Source organism: Balaenoptera musculus, chromosome 16, assembly GCF_009873245.2.
Source record: "Balaenoptera musculus isolate JJ_BM4_2016_0621 chromosome 16, mBalMus1.pri.v3, whole genome shotgun sequence".
Lineage (NCBI taxonomy): Eukaryota > Metazoa > Chordata > Mammalia > Artiodactyla > Balaenopteridae > Balaenoptera > Balaenoptera musculus.
In genome coordinates, this window is record NC_045800.1 from 15,682,963 (window position 1) to 15,699,031 (window position 16,069).

At 36.7% G+C, this 16,069-nt stretch overlaps 1 protein-coding gene across 1 annotated transcript in view; it reads right to left on the reverse strand.

Annotated features, from left to right (window-relative positions):
• Nucleotides 1-1,170: 1,170 nt before the first annotated feature.
• Nucleotides 1,171-16,069, reverse strand: part of FAM160B1 (family with sequence similarity 160 member B1) — a 34,638-nt gene continuing 19,739 nt past the window's right edge. The window contains exons 7-17 of the mRNA XM_036828839.1: nt 15,790-15,986; nt 14,576-14,690; nt 13,894-13,970; nt 13,620-13,812; nt 12,941-13,110; nt 12,413-12,556; nt 11,136-11,226; nt 7,571-7,714; nt 2,242-2,382; nt 1,792-1,895; nt 1,171-1,684 (exon numbers count right to left, since the gene is read on the reverse strand). Coding sequence (XP_036684734.1) covers nt 1,579-1,684; nt 1,792-1,895; nt 2,242-2,382; nt 7,571-7,714; nt 11,136-11,226; nt 12,413-12,556; nt 12,941-13,110; nt 13,620-13,812; nt 13,894-13,970; nt 14,576-14,690; nt 15,790-15,986 — 1,482 coding nt within the window. The 3' untranslated portion in view covers nt 1,171-1,578. The remainder of the gene's footprint in view (nt 1,685-1,791; nt 1,896-2,241; nt 2,383-7,570; nt 7,715-11,135; nt 11,227-12,412; nt 12,557-12,940; nt 13,111-13,619; nt 13,813-13,893; nt 13,971-14,575; nt 14,691-15,789; nt 15,987-16,069) is intronic.

The following is a 16,069-nucleotide window of genomic DNA, read 5'->3' on the forward strand; positions in this document are numbered from 1 at the left end:
TGCATTAAATTCGAAATTTAGGTTTTTTTTTTGTTTGTTTTAACAGTGGTAAGCATTCTAGAGCCAAGAATATTCATAATTTTTGACATTTTGTTGTTAATAAATAGCAAAAACTAACTATAAAATAAATCAGAAAACGAATACAACAAAATTAGCAGTAGGTGTAAAACAGGCTTCTATACACACGCTACACCATGTATAGATACAAACATGCTACACAAAACAACTTCTTAGAACGGGCAGCTACAGTTCCTTTCAGGCTGGAAGGTTTGCCTAGTCTGCTCCCCCAAATATCAGTAAATGAAAAGGTAAAGAGGAAAGTGCTGCTGCTTAACATTTCAACTGAAAAAATAAAACAAAAACCCAAGGAAGCTTAAAAGCAATATTTGAGTGATAAGTATCACTTAAAGGAAGGATAGAAAGTGGATTAGCAAACGCCATTTTGTAAATCAAGTACCAGCATGCTGTGCACAGCGCAGCTTTGCCAACTACCCACACCACACGTTCCTACACACATACCCATTCACACATATACCAATTTACCCAAGTTCTTTCATATGTAAACAGGTCAGACTTGCTGGTTTGTTTTAAAATCTCTTTAGAACGATTTAAAACAAAAGACTGAACAAAATGGAAAAAAAAAAATGTAAACATTCAGGAGGCCATTGGCATTTTGATTGCTGCCACCTACACGCTACCATGCATTTCAATAAGAAAATCAAATTATAAAGCAATTTTCAGAGAGGGAGGGAGAGATAGAAAAAAAAGGGTCTCAACCCAATACATGTTAATTAGCTTAAAAAATACTATTTTAGTAAACACTACCAACAGTGAGCACAAATTCAACATTGTTGCAAAAATGACAAAGTTTAAATAAACTGGGACCCATACATGAAAATCAATCACTAACGTGGCTATGTGCACAAGAGAGTAAAAGAAGGTTTCTTTAAAAAATATATATATTAATCAAGAATTTCTTTATCATATTAAATTGTTATTCTTAGAAAAGCTGAAGAAAGTTAATGGTGCTCTACACATTTTTATCTTCTATTATTAATTCATTTGATGGTTCCTAAATTGAACTTTTTTTCTCACTTACAGTTTTTTTCAATATTTTGTTTGATAAGAATTCTGACCTTAAAAAGTTATAAAATTAGGTGTTTTTTTTCCTGCTACTTATTAATCCAAAAGAATATAAGCACTTGAGTCCCAGAGAATGTCAAAATGCCTTGCTACCTAAAAGGATATTAAATTAACAGAAATATCATCAAAGTCATGACATCAGAAATTTTGCAGCTTTTCACACAGGCATTAGAAATGCTTATTTCCTGAAGTTCCTTTGATTGTATCCTGGACTCAAGGATGTGCAACTTTATATCTAGAACCATTATGATAAAGTCAACATCACACAACATTGTACTGAGTGTCCACTCAGTGGGTTCTGAATGGTTCTGTCCAGTTTACAGCAATGCTTCATTTAAAAAGGCTTTTTATCCTCTCGTGGCTGGGTGGAACTGAGGCTTTTTTGATGAAATGCATACAACAGTTCTGTTCCCTTGGTTACTTGCAAGATGCTGTTTATGGTGTGGAGGCAGCATGGTATTTCACAAAGGCGATGGCCGCCAGCTCCTTACAGAACTCTTCCAGCACAATCACACCCTCCAGCAACGTGATGTGCTCGATACTGGGAAGGGAAAGCAGGCAATCAATCAATCGATGCAGGGTGGTATTAGCAGATCATCAAGTTTTGGCAAAAGTTTTAGATAAACAACATGTAAAATGCTGACTTACATAGGGCCTTCAGGTTCCAGACCAAGTAATCGCTTTCTGACTAATAGAAGCTTGGGAGTAAAATCTTGAATACGCTGGATTCGAACCATGAGGTCTCCAACAACCTGTGTCACAGGCACAAAAGGAGCTCAGTTCCTAAACACCTCCATGGGGATTTTCAGGATAAAAAAATACTCCATTTCCTATTACTAAATGAAGACTGTCACTTTTCACTATTCACATAACAATCTTTGACAAAGGACTCATAGCTATCCCTTAAAATACAGAAGTTATATATACCACTTAAAAGAATGAATCTTTATTCTCCACATTCTGTAGTAAAATAATTATTTCTAAACAGTAAATATATAATATTTTTTGTTATGTGACACTAATTACACACAATGATATTAAGATGTTAATTGGTCGGGTTTATCAATCCTAGAGAACATAACAAAACTGATAACTCACCCTGACGATTACAGAGAAGAGAGATCTACAGCCAGAAGCAAGGTTCACATAAGGGTCCAAAAGGTACTCGTGTATGTGTGGATGAGGGAAGAGAGAAAGTCTAGATAACACTGATGTTACTTGTAAATTGACATCATATGGCTACGGAGAGGGAAAAACCAAAAAGATATTTGACATTATGTATAATGTATATACCTGACAACTTAATTTACCATTTCCATTTGTCTTCTTAAGAAAAAGGAAAATCTACCATCTCTTTCCTCCCGCTACATGCTCTTCTACAATGAAAATATCTATAACTAAATTAGCTCTAGCTCGGACCACCTTAGTCAAAGTGCATATATCACAGTCCTAAAACTTAAAATAAAAGGTATGCACATAAACATATAGAAAAAAATTAATATATAACAAAGTCAGAATGTCTCTGTTTTATGCAGGTTGTTTTATGTAGTAAAATAGTTCAAGAGGTCATCAAAACCCAACAAAGAGTCATATGTAATATTAATTACAAACAATAGAAAACATTAAATATAAGACCAAAGATAGAAGGGAAGGTATTAAAATCTTTTATAGTAGTCTAATTTTAGAAATGATAATCCTCATCTCTTAAATTATTCAACTACTGCCAATTACCAAAAGCATGTATACAACAAAGTCATATACATCACAGAACCTTGTCAACAGAATGAAAATACTTGGGGGTAGAAATAACTACCATATGCCTCAAAAGTGAACGAGAAGATTCAAAATCATGATTAAAGACAGGGATCACCTCCTTTACTGTGCAAGAGCATTAACTCTTCCAAAACAATGTCTGTGTACATCTGTGTGTAGTTCCTCATATACTTTTTTGTATGTAGTATCACAATTTTACTTGAATTCTGTTTTTTTTATATTTAATCTGTTTATTCTTCGTAGGAAGCAGCTTGGAGGTGCTTTACAGAGTATGTGTCAAAATCCAAGCGAAATGCATAATGTACAAAATGAGTTGCTATTATTGTGCCTAGAACTTTCAACAGAAATCTCTCATCCCTTCCAGTTTTCTTCTTCTAAGCAGCCAAAGGCAACTGAGTGGCTGAAACAAAACTGACTTCAGTGAGAAGGTTGGAAAGAACCTAGGTGACCGGATGAGTGAGAAACAGATGCTGCAGCAGGAGCAAGGGAAAAGTGATTCAGGACCAAGTTGATATTAACAACGGAATCTGAATCTTTTACCCTCATTCACTGAGCAGCTTTTAAGCCCTTGATCATAATGAATACCAATCCAGAAGTGAATATTTGACATTTAAAGGACAGCAAATGCTTGAGCATGTGCCAGAAGATATCAAAGATACTGTTATTTGAACAAAAACTCAAGGCCTGTGCTAAAGTCCAATTTTAGTCTTTTTTGCTTACTACTAGATACATGAACACAGATTTTCTGAAAGAAGAAAAACTACCCCTAAGTCACTCTTATTCAAAATCTAGCCTTAAGCAAGATAAATGAAAGGAGATATGATTCCCATTAAAAGATAGTTTGAAGGGCATCTTTTCCTACTAGGTAATATTTGCAACAGAATAGCCTTCTCCAAGACTCAGTTCAAAACAAACAATGAATTCACATTAAATTGTATTTTAGGCACAAAGGAAACATTTAAAAAAATCTTTAAGAAGAATGCATTTGGTAAAATGTGGACAAAATCATTTAAAATACAACTTAAGTACAGTATTGTACATGACTTCATTTCAGGTGGTTCAGAGTTTTAGGTCACTAAATTCTGCCATTTACAGGTACTTAAATAAATTGAGAAAATTTGGCTTCAAACAACTATATATTGCCACTTAAACTCTGTATTTTCTCTATATGGTGTTAGTCTGGTTTTAAGCTTTTTTTGAACAAGAATCTATATCTTTGGTTGTTTAAGAAACTTAAGGCTGACTCAGATTATATTAAAAAAAATTTTTTTAAAGTCTTTATTGAATTTGTTACAATATTGCTTCTGTTTTATGTTTTGTTTTTTTGGCGCAGAGGCATGTGGGATCTTAGCTCCCCGACCAGGGATCAAACCAGCACCCCCTGAGCTGGAAGGCAAAGTCTTAACCACTGGACCACCAGGGAAGTCCCAGATTATATTTTTATGCTGTGAAAATGAAGATAAATTTCAGCTAGTTAGAAACTGTTCCACCATACTCTGAACTGGTCTCTACTTCACTGGTCTCTTTCTTCTACTTTAAAGCAGTAACTTTAAAACAAGCTGGCCTTTTAGAGGGTGGTTAACAGCAACTGTTTGTATCTATTATTTTGAATCCCTCCCATTTGTACTTTATACAGTATTCACCTGAAATAAAAGTTAACCAGATTTTTCTGACACGTTAGGTGCACTTGGCCCATTTTTGATTGAGCTCACCCTAAATACAAGGTCTGAATTTTGGAATAATAAACTTTGACTTAAAAGCATATTGATGCCAGACTTCCCTGGTGGCACAGTCGTTAAGAATCCGCCTGCCAACGCAGGGGACACGGGTTCGAGCCCTGGTCCGGGAAGATCCCACATGCCGTGGAGCAACTAAGCCCGTGCGCCACAACTACTGAGGCTGTGTGCCTAGAGCCTGTGTTCCGCAACAAGAGAAGCCCCCGCTCGCCACAACTAGAGAAAGCCCACGCGCAGCAATGAAGACCCAATGCAGCCAAAAAAAAAGCATACTGATGTCATGTGCAAACTCAGTCGCAACCCTTTTATTAAAGGCCAAGTATGTAGATGGTCAAAATAATAAGAAATAAGTCAAATTTTTAAAAATCTCAACAACTTGATAGTCTCTGAAATTTCTTATAACACCTGCATTTAACAAGATTTTATATTTTTTAAAGTATTTTAAATTGCTTTTTTTCATATAATTCTTACAAGCAAATCAAGTAATATCAACTTCACTTTAACAATAAGAAAATGTGACAAACAGCTAAGTTTCGTTGCCCAAATTCAGATTTTTCACCGTCAGAGCAGGGACAAGAACTTGGGCTTCCCTATATTTTTCCTGGTATTCTTTACATTCTGCTATGGACTTTCGTTTTTAGTATCTTTTTAAAATCACAACGGTTAAAAACAATACTAAACACACTATATTTTTCAAAAATTAACATTGTGACAACACAATAGTGTCATGAATACCTGATGCCATAACTTCTCAATTATACATGCAGAAATTAGCTACTTTATTAATTATCCATAGTAATGTTTAATCCCAGCCTGGTTACCCTGACCCTATTAGGGGTATAAATGTACTAAGAAAATACAAGCAAACATCACCTTCAGCAAAAACATTTAGAAAAGAAAGAAAATGAAATTAAACCAAGCACGCTAGGCACACCAGGACTCATGATTATCTTTGAGATCTGATTATAATGTCCTTATCCAAAAAGGCTTGGAAAATCAAGCGTTTAAAGACAGAAGGGTTGAGGCTAGGCTCCACAGCTCACTAAGTCACATGAACTGAAACTAAGGATTCCTCATTTATACAATAATACAAGGAACTGTCTTGCCTATCATTCAGGATTCCAGGAAGAGTAAGTGAGACACTGTGTATGATCGCTTCTGCACTGTGAAGAGCTATCTGGTGAACGGAAAAGAACTGTAAGCATTCCGGAATATTCTGTCTCCAGGGTATCCTTTTCTGTCAGCACTCTACAGACTGACGGGGAAAATGCTCAGGTGTGGTGAGGATTCAGAGAGGATCTTTCCACTCAATTCAGAAACTACTTTTTAAAATTTAGATTCCTTGTGAGTGCTTTCGGTCAAAATTTCTAAAGATTACTGACTTAATACTGATTGTTAATGTCTCTTCTGTGTTAGCTGAATCAGATCCAAACTAAGCCAAGAGAACTAGCACAAAAACACAATATACTGATGAGCCCCACTACCTGGGAGGTTTACACAGCCGTGATGTATTACAGCATAATACCTTCAGTAGCTGGATTTAAATACTTTGGTTGTTAAGTATTAAAAACCAACCAACAGGGCTTCCCTGGTGGCGCAGTGGTTGAGAATCTGCCTGCCAATGCAGGGGACACGGGTTTGAGCCCTGGTCTGGGAAGATCCCACATGCTGCGGAGCAACTGGGCCCATGAGCCACAACTACTGAGCCTGCGCGTCTGGAGCCTGTGCTCCGCAACAAGAGAGGCCGCGACAGTGAGAGGCCCGTGCACCGCGATGAAGAGTGGCCCCCGCTCGCCGCAACTAGAGAAAGCCCTCGCACAGAAACGAAGACCCAACAAAGCCAAAAATAAATAAATAAATATATTAAAAAAAAAAAACCAACCAACAAATCAGCAAACAATGAAACACTAGAAATTCAGCACATGTTGTTAGGAGGTTAAAAGAAAAAAAAGGACTTTGTGTCTTTATTGATTACTATCAGAAACAGTGCTGACTGAAGTCCACCCCAGTGAAATACTTCTTAATTATCATTTCTTTATTTGGCTTTCTGGTTATTGAAGACAGCCTGCTTGTGGAGTAAATTTCTTTTATAACTCCCTATGGTCACACAAATATTTAACTAAAATGCTAAAATGAACAAGTACTTCAATATACAGTTTTAAATTAATTCTAAATTGGCTAACTCAGTTTCCATGCTGAGGCAAGTTTAATGCCAGATTGTTTTATTTCAAGTGTCCATCCCAGTGTGTAAAACATTTCAAAGCTCTATCGTCACTTTGTATGTCAAGGAGAGATGGAGAGAGGTATTCTACTGATATAATCCCAAATTCAGTTCTCCTGACAATCAATGAGAGAGACATAGCAACATACCGGCGGATGGTGATTTTTAGCTACCTTGGAATAAGTAAATTAACCTTTTTTAAACTGCATCTCCCCATATGAAAATGAGTATCATTCACAAGTTCTTTGTCTGAAGAAGCAGGTTCATCTGATACTGTTCCCTAATTTTAGCGAGACCAGAGCTCTCAAGATTCGATTTGAAATGACATTTAAGGTCTTCTGAATTAAACCTAACAAGTTTCACTCTACCTGTATCTGTACTAACTGTACTAACTAAAAGGCTTTCGAAGAAAGTGCTCTAGGCACTGCCGAAAGGTGTTAAGGTTATTAAGACAATAACCTACAATGAGACGTAAACATACAACTCTGTAACAGCTGTCAGGCCAAATAAAAGCTTTAACATAATGAATGCATCAGAAACCCACCAGTTGTTGGCAATCTAGCTTTATGAAAAAGTCATCTAGTGGAAAAAGAAAACAATAAAACTACTTTACTGAAGATGTAAACTAAGATGTGAGTAGAACTCATGGTGAATGGCAACAAAATAATATGGAAATTAATATTTTAAAACTTGTTACCTGATCAAGAATTCTTCCCATTCTGTCAAATAAAACTTTCAAAAAATGACCTTCAAAGAAAGCTGCTTCTAAATTGCACTTTTCCAATGCTTTTGGAGACCCAGGCCACTCCCATCTTAAGCAGATAGCACAGTAGTCCCGGAACTAGGGAGAAAGTATTTGGATCATTAAAGAAGAACTGAACAAACAAATGGAGATTAAATAGAAATAACTTTCCCCAATAGGCATAGAAATCCACTTGACTGCTAAGTGTCTGCTAAGTGTGAGGTGCCATGGAAGAGGGGAGAGGGATGAGCCGGATAACACGCTGACTGGAGAGAGGCACAAGGTCAGGTCACGACCACCAGTCCCAGCACGTTGATGGAAAGCAGGCAGATTTTAACTTTACCAAAGTACCCCTTTCACTGCTGAGCTTATGCTCTTTCCTTTAGAGGAATTCAACCTTTTACTTATTCTCATCACAGATTTAACGAGTATTTAAAAAGCAAAGCAAGTCTTAGCCACATTTTCAAATCTATTCTAAAATATATATAATATATAAAATAGGTGAACAGATACACAGCACCTGAGAAGGCAAACTTGACTTTCCTACGATGTGTTTACCCAGGCACGTTGCTATGACTGTCAGGAGGAAACAGGGCTGCTCTAAGTGTGGTCCGAAAACCGTTCACTACCACTGCACTGAGACGAGTACAAAACCTGAGAGCAAGTTTAGAAACTTCTCTTGCAATTTCACTGAGTAAATTTTACATCTGTTCAAACTATAAAATAATCAGGGCTTGTATTCTGTGTTCTTTCTTTTCATTTTTTTATATTTTACAAAAGCACTGGTCAGTGACAGATTGGAAATAAGTGGAAACCGGTCCTCACTACACAGTTTATCAGCAGGATACACAATATGGATTTTTATAAACACAAGAATATCTCTTATAATAAAAAGAAAATTTTAAAGTCTTCCCGGATATGTAATTTACTTGAATTTAAACAAAAGAAATTTAGAGCATAGTTTTCTTCCATATTCTTTCTCCCTTTTCAGATTGTCCTTATTCAATAAAGCAAAATTACTTTATCATCTCTAGTTTACAAATTAACTGAGATTAAAACATATTCTTACACAAAGCACTAACTTCAACTTTTAAAAGAAAAACATTTAAAATGATTAAAAAACCAACTTCTTCAATATCTTGTGAGTTTTAAACTATTTGTCTTTCAATAGAAAATTTTCTTTATAAAACCACACCCCAATATTTAATAAAGCATTTTTTTAACATCTTTATTGGAGTATAATTGCTTTACAATGGTGTGTTAGCTTCTGCTTTATAACAAAGTGAATCAGTTATACATATACATATGTTCCTATATCTCTTCCCTCTTGCGTCTCCCTCCCTCCCACCCTCCCTATCCCACCCCTCTAGGTGGTCACAAAGCACCGAGCTGATCTCCCTGTGCTATGCGGCTGCTTCCCACTAGCTATCTATTTTACATTTGGTAGTGTATATTATGTCCATGCCACTCTCTGACTTTGTCACAGCTTACCCTTCCCCCCCCATATCCTCAAGTCCATTCTCTAGTAGGTCTGCATCTTTATTCCTGTCTTGCCCCTAGGTTCTTCATGACCATTCTTTTTTTTTTAATTCCATATATATGTGTTAGCATACGGTATTTGTTTTTCTCTTTCTGACTTACTTCACTCTGTATCACAGACTCTAGGTCCATCCCCCTCACTACAAATAACTCAATATCGTTTCTTTTTATGGCTGAGTAATATTCCATTGTATATATGTGCCACATCTTCTTTATCCATTCATCTATTGATGGACACTTAGGTTGCTTCCATGTCCTGGCTATTGTAAATAGAGCTGCAATGAACATTTTGGTACATGACTCTTTTTGAATTATGGTTTTCTCAGGGTATATGTCCAGTAGTGGGATTGCTGGGTCGTATGGTAGTTCTATTTTTAGTTTTTTAAGGAACCTCCATACTGTTCTCCATAGTGGCTGTATCAATTTACATTCCCACCAACAGCGCAAGAGTGTTCACTTTTCTCCACACCCTCTCCAGCATTTATTGTTTCTAGATTTTTTGATGATGGCCATTCTGACCAGTGTGAGATGATATCTCATTGTAGTTTTGATTTGTATTTCTCTAATGATTAATGATGTTGAGCATTCTTTCATGTGTTTGTTGGCAATCTGTATATCTTCCTTGGAGAAATGTCTATTTAGGTCTTCTGCCCATTTTTGGATTGGGTTGTTTGTTTTTTTGATATTGAGCTGCATGAGCTGCTTGTAAATTTTGGAGATTAATCCTCTGTCAGTTGCTTCATTTGCAAATATTTTCTCCCATTCTGAGGCTTGTCTTTTGGTCTTGTTTATGGTTTCCTTTGCTGTACAAAAGCTTTTTAAGTTTCATTAGGTCCCATTTGTTTATTTTTGTTTTTATTTCCATTTCTCTAGGAGGTGGGTCAAAAAGGATCTTGCTGTGATTTATGTCATAGAGTGTTCTGCCTATGTTTTCCTCTAAGAGTTTGATAGTGTCTGGCCTTACATTTAGGTCTTTAATCCATTTTGAGTTTATTTTTGTGTATGGTGTTAGGGAGAGTTCTAATTTCATACTTTTACATGTACCTGTCCAGTAATAAAGCATTTTTATATTAACACTTCTGAAATTCTGAGCTAGAAAGTAAAAGTGTAAATTTTTTCTATTCTTTTTGTGTCTTGTCGAATATTTCTGAAACAATCATAACTGTAATCAGAATATGGAAATGAAACTTTACAGAAAGAATCAAAGCAGTTTAAAAATCCAATCAGTACTGAGGTTGGTACTACTTTTATTGCCTCTATTTTATTGTTACATGAATGTATTTGCATTACTCTAGTTATTCACATAGTAATGTGGACTTGAATTCAGGCTTAAAGCATCATGAATTAACTATAAGCACATGCAAGTTAATTATCAATAAGAGCACACTTTAACCCAAAGGATTTAAATGAAAATTAAATGTATATTTTTCTGACTTGAGACATTTCAAAATTTGGAATTTGGTAAAAATGTAAAATGTTACAGAGGGGAAAGATGACTGACAGAAGACCATTTAATTTAATAACTAAGAGGAGACCTTTGGGAAAGTACTTTCAGTAAGGTGGAAAGCTGGGAGGCAGGGGATGAAGAGCCAGCACTTGTGAATTACTGATGAGTAAGAACAGTGAAGAGGAAAGGGTATAGCCTGTGGGCTGGGGGCAATGGTGGGCGGTGGGTAGAATTATTTAAAAATCATGTTTTAGATCAGCAGGGGAAAGGATTTGGGGGACATATAATTTCAAGGGCAGGAAGAAAGGGAAGAAAAGGAGGGGAGGTGGGGAAGGGAGCATAAAGAAATCTTGAGATAGAGACACACAGTTAGTGAAATGCAAAGTCAGGTCACTGGCAAAAAGTTCAAGTGGTGAGAGTGGAGTTCAGGTCTTGCAGAGAAAGGGAAACCTTTGGAGAAACGACTGTGGGCAATGTGACAAAGTGTGTGCATTCTTATTAGATTGCGTGTCAAAAACTAGTTACTTCTCTTACCTGCCTATGAGCATCTCGGAGGTAGGTGTCATATCCCGTGCCCTCCACATGGTAGGATGATTTTGCTTCATCCGGTACCAGACAGAGAAAACTTAAATGAAAAAATGCCATAATCAATAATACAAATACTCTCACAATTCAACATCTCTATATGTGTTAAAATACCTAGCAATATCTTCAGTTTAGCCAAGTATTAATGCAAATGGAAACTTGAAAAGTAAAATTGTATATTCCTAAGTACTTAATCTTGAATCAGTACTACAATTCACTGATTAAATACTCTGTCATTATTTTAAAAGTTTTATTTAAAAATAACTCATTCCACTTAAAGTAGAATCAAGCAGAAGAAGACTCGACTCTTTTTACATTACAGGACAATGATCGACTGCCGTGAAATTTGTTAGTCTCAGGAACCTGGCTTTTAAGTAACTGAACCTTCGATTTTCATGCACCCTAACTGTGCATCTTACACCACATGCAGTCTTCTCTAAAGTCACCTCCCAGCACCAGGCATATCAGCGACAGGATTGCAAAGGAATGAAAAGAAGAAAATTGCCGGGAAAGGGCACTTAAAAAAAAACAACATAAAAACGCTAAAAAAGAAAAAAAAAAAGGAATAGCCCTCTGCTTAACACATGTGAGTACACGGCCAATAAGTTCAATTTGTCAAACTGGAAATTCTCAATGTTGTTCCAACTGGGAATTACTTAAAACATTTTACATTAAAAATAAGCAGAGGACCTTGAAGATTTATTTAACCACTACTACTCCAGAGCTTTTCTCTTTTGTGCGGATCGTTGCCCCTCGGCTGTCACTAGCTACATAAGCATTTCAAAAAGCTGACATAATCTTTAAAGAAGGGAAGACTGAATTCATAACATATCTCTATAATGATCAAAGAGCAGAGCTATTACATGTTATAAAAATAAGTAGGGCTTTCCTGGTGGCGCAGTGGTTGAGAGTCTGCCTGCCAATGCAGGGGACACGGGTTCAAGCCCTGGTCTGGGAAGATCCCACATGCCGCAGAGCAATTAGGCCCGTGAGCCACAATTACTGAGCCTGCGCGTCTGGAGCCTGTGCTCCGCAACAAGAGAGGCCGCGATAGTGAGAGGCCCGCGCACCGCGATGAAGAGTGGCCCCCACTTGCCGCAACTAGAGAAAGCCCTCGCGCAGAAACGAAGACCCAGCACAGCCATAAATAAATAAATGAAAATAAATAAATAATAATAAAAAAAATAAGTAAAAGAGATGTAAGTCAAATTAATATAGCAACTCACCTATTTACAATTTTATGGACTTCAGTTTTCCCATCATTTTTGGGGTGGTCTGGAGAAGCAGGAGGTGAAGAACTAAGCCACTCTTGGTTTGACAAAGTGTTATCTGGTGAAATGTCAGTAAACAAAGGATCTTCTTCCAGATCTCTAAGTTTAATTTAATGATGTATAAAAAAAAATTTTATTATAGTTTCTAAACCAAAAGATTCCCTGCTATGTTCTTAGAAAACATTACATAATTTTGCTAATAAAAGAATTAAGGAATAATGAATGTATTTATATTTTTTAGAGAAATTAACATTTTATACTAACATCAAACTCAAGGCTATAATGATTTCGTTACGTTTAATGACTATATACTGCCATTTGTAATTTAAAGGGACAATAAGATCAGGACATCTAAATTTTATTTTTAAAAAACTTTTAAACTGTTAGAGGTATTTTTTTTAAGAATAAGGGAGGGAACTAAGAGGGGAGAAAATTATGATTCTATATGGAATGCTAAACTCACAGAGTTGGATAGAAACTTACACTGCTCCTGCTATTAATCCATTCTCCACTACATCTTTATCTTCTGGGCACACAGGTTTATATTCTGTATAGTTTCTTTCTTCAAGATTTCTTAGGACCAAGTTGTAAAGAATGTGCTCATTGGGTTTTTGCAAAAGATGTTCAAACATTCTTAATGTCATTATGCTTATCTGAAACCAAAAATGATAAAGGGTAACTGAAAAGTAGTTTAAATAAACGATTCTTCTTCACGCTTTCAATTTTCAAAATAAAAAGCCACATAAAAAAAGAGGCTATAGGGCACTTCCCTGGTGGCACAGTGGTAAAGAATCCGCCTGCCAACGCAGGGGACACGGGTTCAAGCCCTGGTCTGGGAAGATCCCACATGCTGCGGAGCAACTAAGCCTGTGCACCACAACTACTGAGCCTGAGTGGTGCAACTACTGAAGCCCACGCGCCTAGAGCCCGTGCTCTGCAACAAGAGGAGCCACCGCAATGAGAAGCCCACGCACTGCAACGAAGAGTAGCCTCCATTCGCTGCAACTAGAGAAAGCCTGCACGCAGCAACAGACCCAACCCAACCAAAAATAAATAAATTAATTAAAAAAAAAAAAAGAGGCTATATTCAAAACATCACAAGTACATCAAAGTCAGTATGTCAAAAAATCTAAGTCCAATTCTAAATCCTTACATAGCTTACCTCGTCAGATATGTGATCACAATGTTCAATTAACCTATGTCTTAAAGGATGTCTGCTGATTTCTGCCAGAGTTTCTGGTTCCCTCTGTTCTCCAAGGATGAAAAACACCATTTCTTGAAGCAAAATGTCAGAGGTTACTTGCCGAACAATGCGATGAAGCAGAGCAGTTGATGTCAGAATACCCATCTCAGAACTGGCAAAACAAACAAATAATTAGTGGGCAAAAATAACATGAACACAGTGTTTTTTTTTTTTAAGTAAAGAGGCCACTCACGTTTGCATTAATTGAGGTTCCATAACACCAATAAAAAATCTTTCATGAACAGCTTTGGCAAGAGCAACAGCAGCAGTCTAGAACATAGTATAAGTATCATTATCTTTTTTTAAAATGGGAAAGAGATTAATTTATAACATCCGTAAGTCAGTTTGCACTCTCCATCTGAATTAATGTGAAAAAACAAACTTGACTACTGACCATCTTGTTGATGGCATATAAACCTAGATGAGACATTAGCTATTGGGTCCTTTACATGTTATCTAAATTTCCAAGAACAAAGACAAACAGGATAAAAATATTATCCCAGTCACTTATTGTATTAACATCTCCCCAAAGAGGAGAAATGCAGGGAGGCCAATGTTACCTTGTGAAGGGTTATGCTGTAATACTTAAAGAAACATATGGGCAGAACTTGAACTTCGATTTATTCCAGAGCTGTAATACACACACACATGCACACACACACGTATATATACCCTTTTTTTTGGTTTATTTCATTTTATTTATTTAACTGTGTTATCCTAAGACAATTAAGATATACTTAGGGATATAAACTACTAACTGTGCTATCCTAAGACAATTAAGACATAGTTAAAAATGTAAATTGAGGATTCAAATTTTAGTTAGTTGATATTTACAGTTTTAAGTTATCAGTAAAAAAACAACGAAATATTCAAACCTTTTGTGCTTCCTTTATGAGTTGATCACAATAATCAAACCAGGAGAGAAATGAAATTAAGGCTCGTTTTCCTGGAAATGCAGAAGCATCTTCTTTGTGACTATATGAGTCCAAGCTATAGGACACAGAGGAAATGTGAAGTCCAAAGTTATCCGAAAGCATTAATCCAATTCAGGACAAGAGGGGAGATGAAGGCACGTGAATGAACACACACGATGGATGATACATTTACACAGGCGATGCTGGATGACAATCAGAAGAGGGTTTTATAAATAAAAGCCAAAGAGAAGAGAAAACCTTTTAAATGAAAGTTGTGAATAATTTTCACTCATTAAGTGGAGAGAGACTGAAGCAGAATGGAGCTGCAGCAGAAAAACCATTGAGATAGGTCCTCATATTTCCACCATAAATTTGACCAAGTAACAGAAATGAAAAGTCGGAGGTTCTCAGCCACTAGGATGGAAGGAAAGAAACATAAAGAAAGGACTGCAAGAGGAAATAACTGGTTTGCTTCTCTTCCTGCCTTAAAATACCACCCAGTAGTAAAGTTAACAAGTGGGTCTGGCAGATGTTGACAATATAGGGTGGAAAAAAACAAGAACCAAAGCAGGGTTAAAAATGCACAGAGAAACAATAACAGGTTATTATGTCAAAATGTTAGACTGCTTACAGGTGGTGGGATTATGGGTAATTTTATTTATGCTGCTTTACAGTTTTTAATAACTTATAAATGTTCCTCAATAATCATATTTTCATATGAGAATCAACGGGGGAGCCCTAAAAGCTGGGGGGAAGGGGTGAAACAAAGAGGTGGGAGGCGAGGTTCCACACAGGCAGGCCATGAACTGTGAGACTGCCCCAGGGGCAGTGGAGCTGATTTATAAAAGAGAAGATTCCTCCTCTCAGGGTTTTGTTTTTTAAAAAATATAGTCAGATAAAGTTATGGATCTTAACACAGTTAAGGTCGTAATTGATCACTATTAACACACAGAGGGAAAATAGCTTAACTATGTAACAGATGGACCGGTCCCACGCCAATTCATTCCTGATAACAAATTTTAAAACAAGTCTCAAAACACAATCCTGTTTAATGATCACTAGCAATGTTATATTTTTCAAAACTAAAGATTTCTATCATTGCAAAATGGAAATGGATTTAAAAGCGTAGGTTTAAGAAGTCACTCTTGTGGGAAAAGAGAAATAGCAGCTCTTACCCCCAGTTAATTGCTTCCACTGTTTCAATATCTAAGGGGTCCACTGACTGAGGTAGGGCCTTGTACAGGGAGGCGAGCCTGTCTGTGAGCAGTTCGCACAAGCAGGTGCTCTGCGTGAGGCACTTGGCGGCCGCTGGCTCTGGCAGACTCACTAGCAGCATCAAGCCCTCGCAGGCTTTCACAGCTATTCGGCCATCCTGAGGGGAGAGACACATAACCTCTTCAATGCTGGAATTAGACGTACATCAGGTTGTTTGGGAAAATTCAACTTAAATGGATT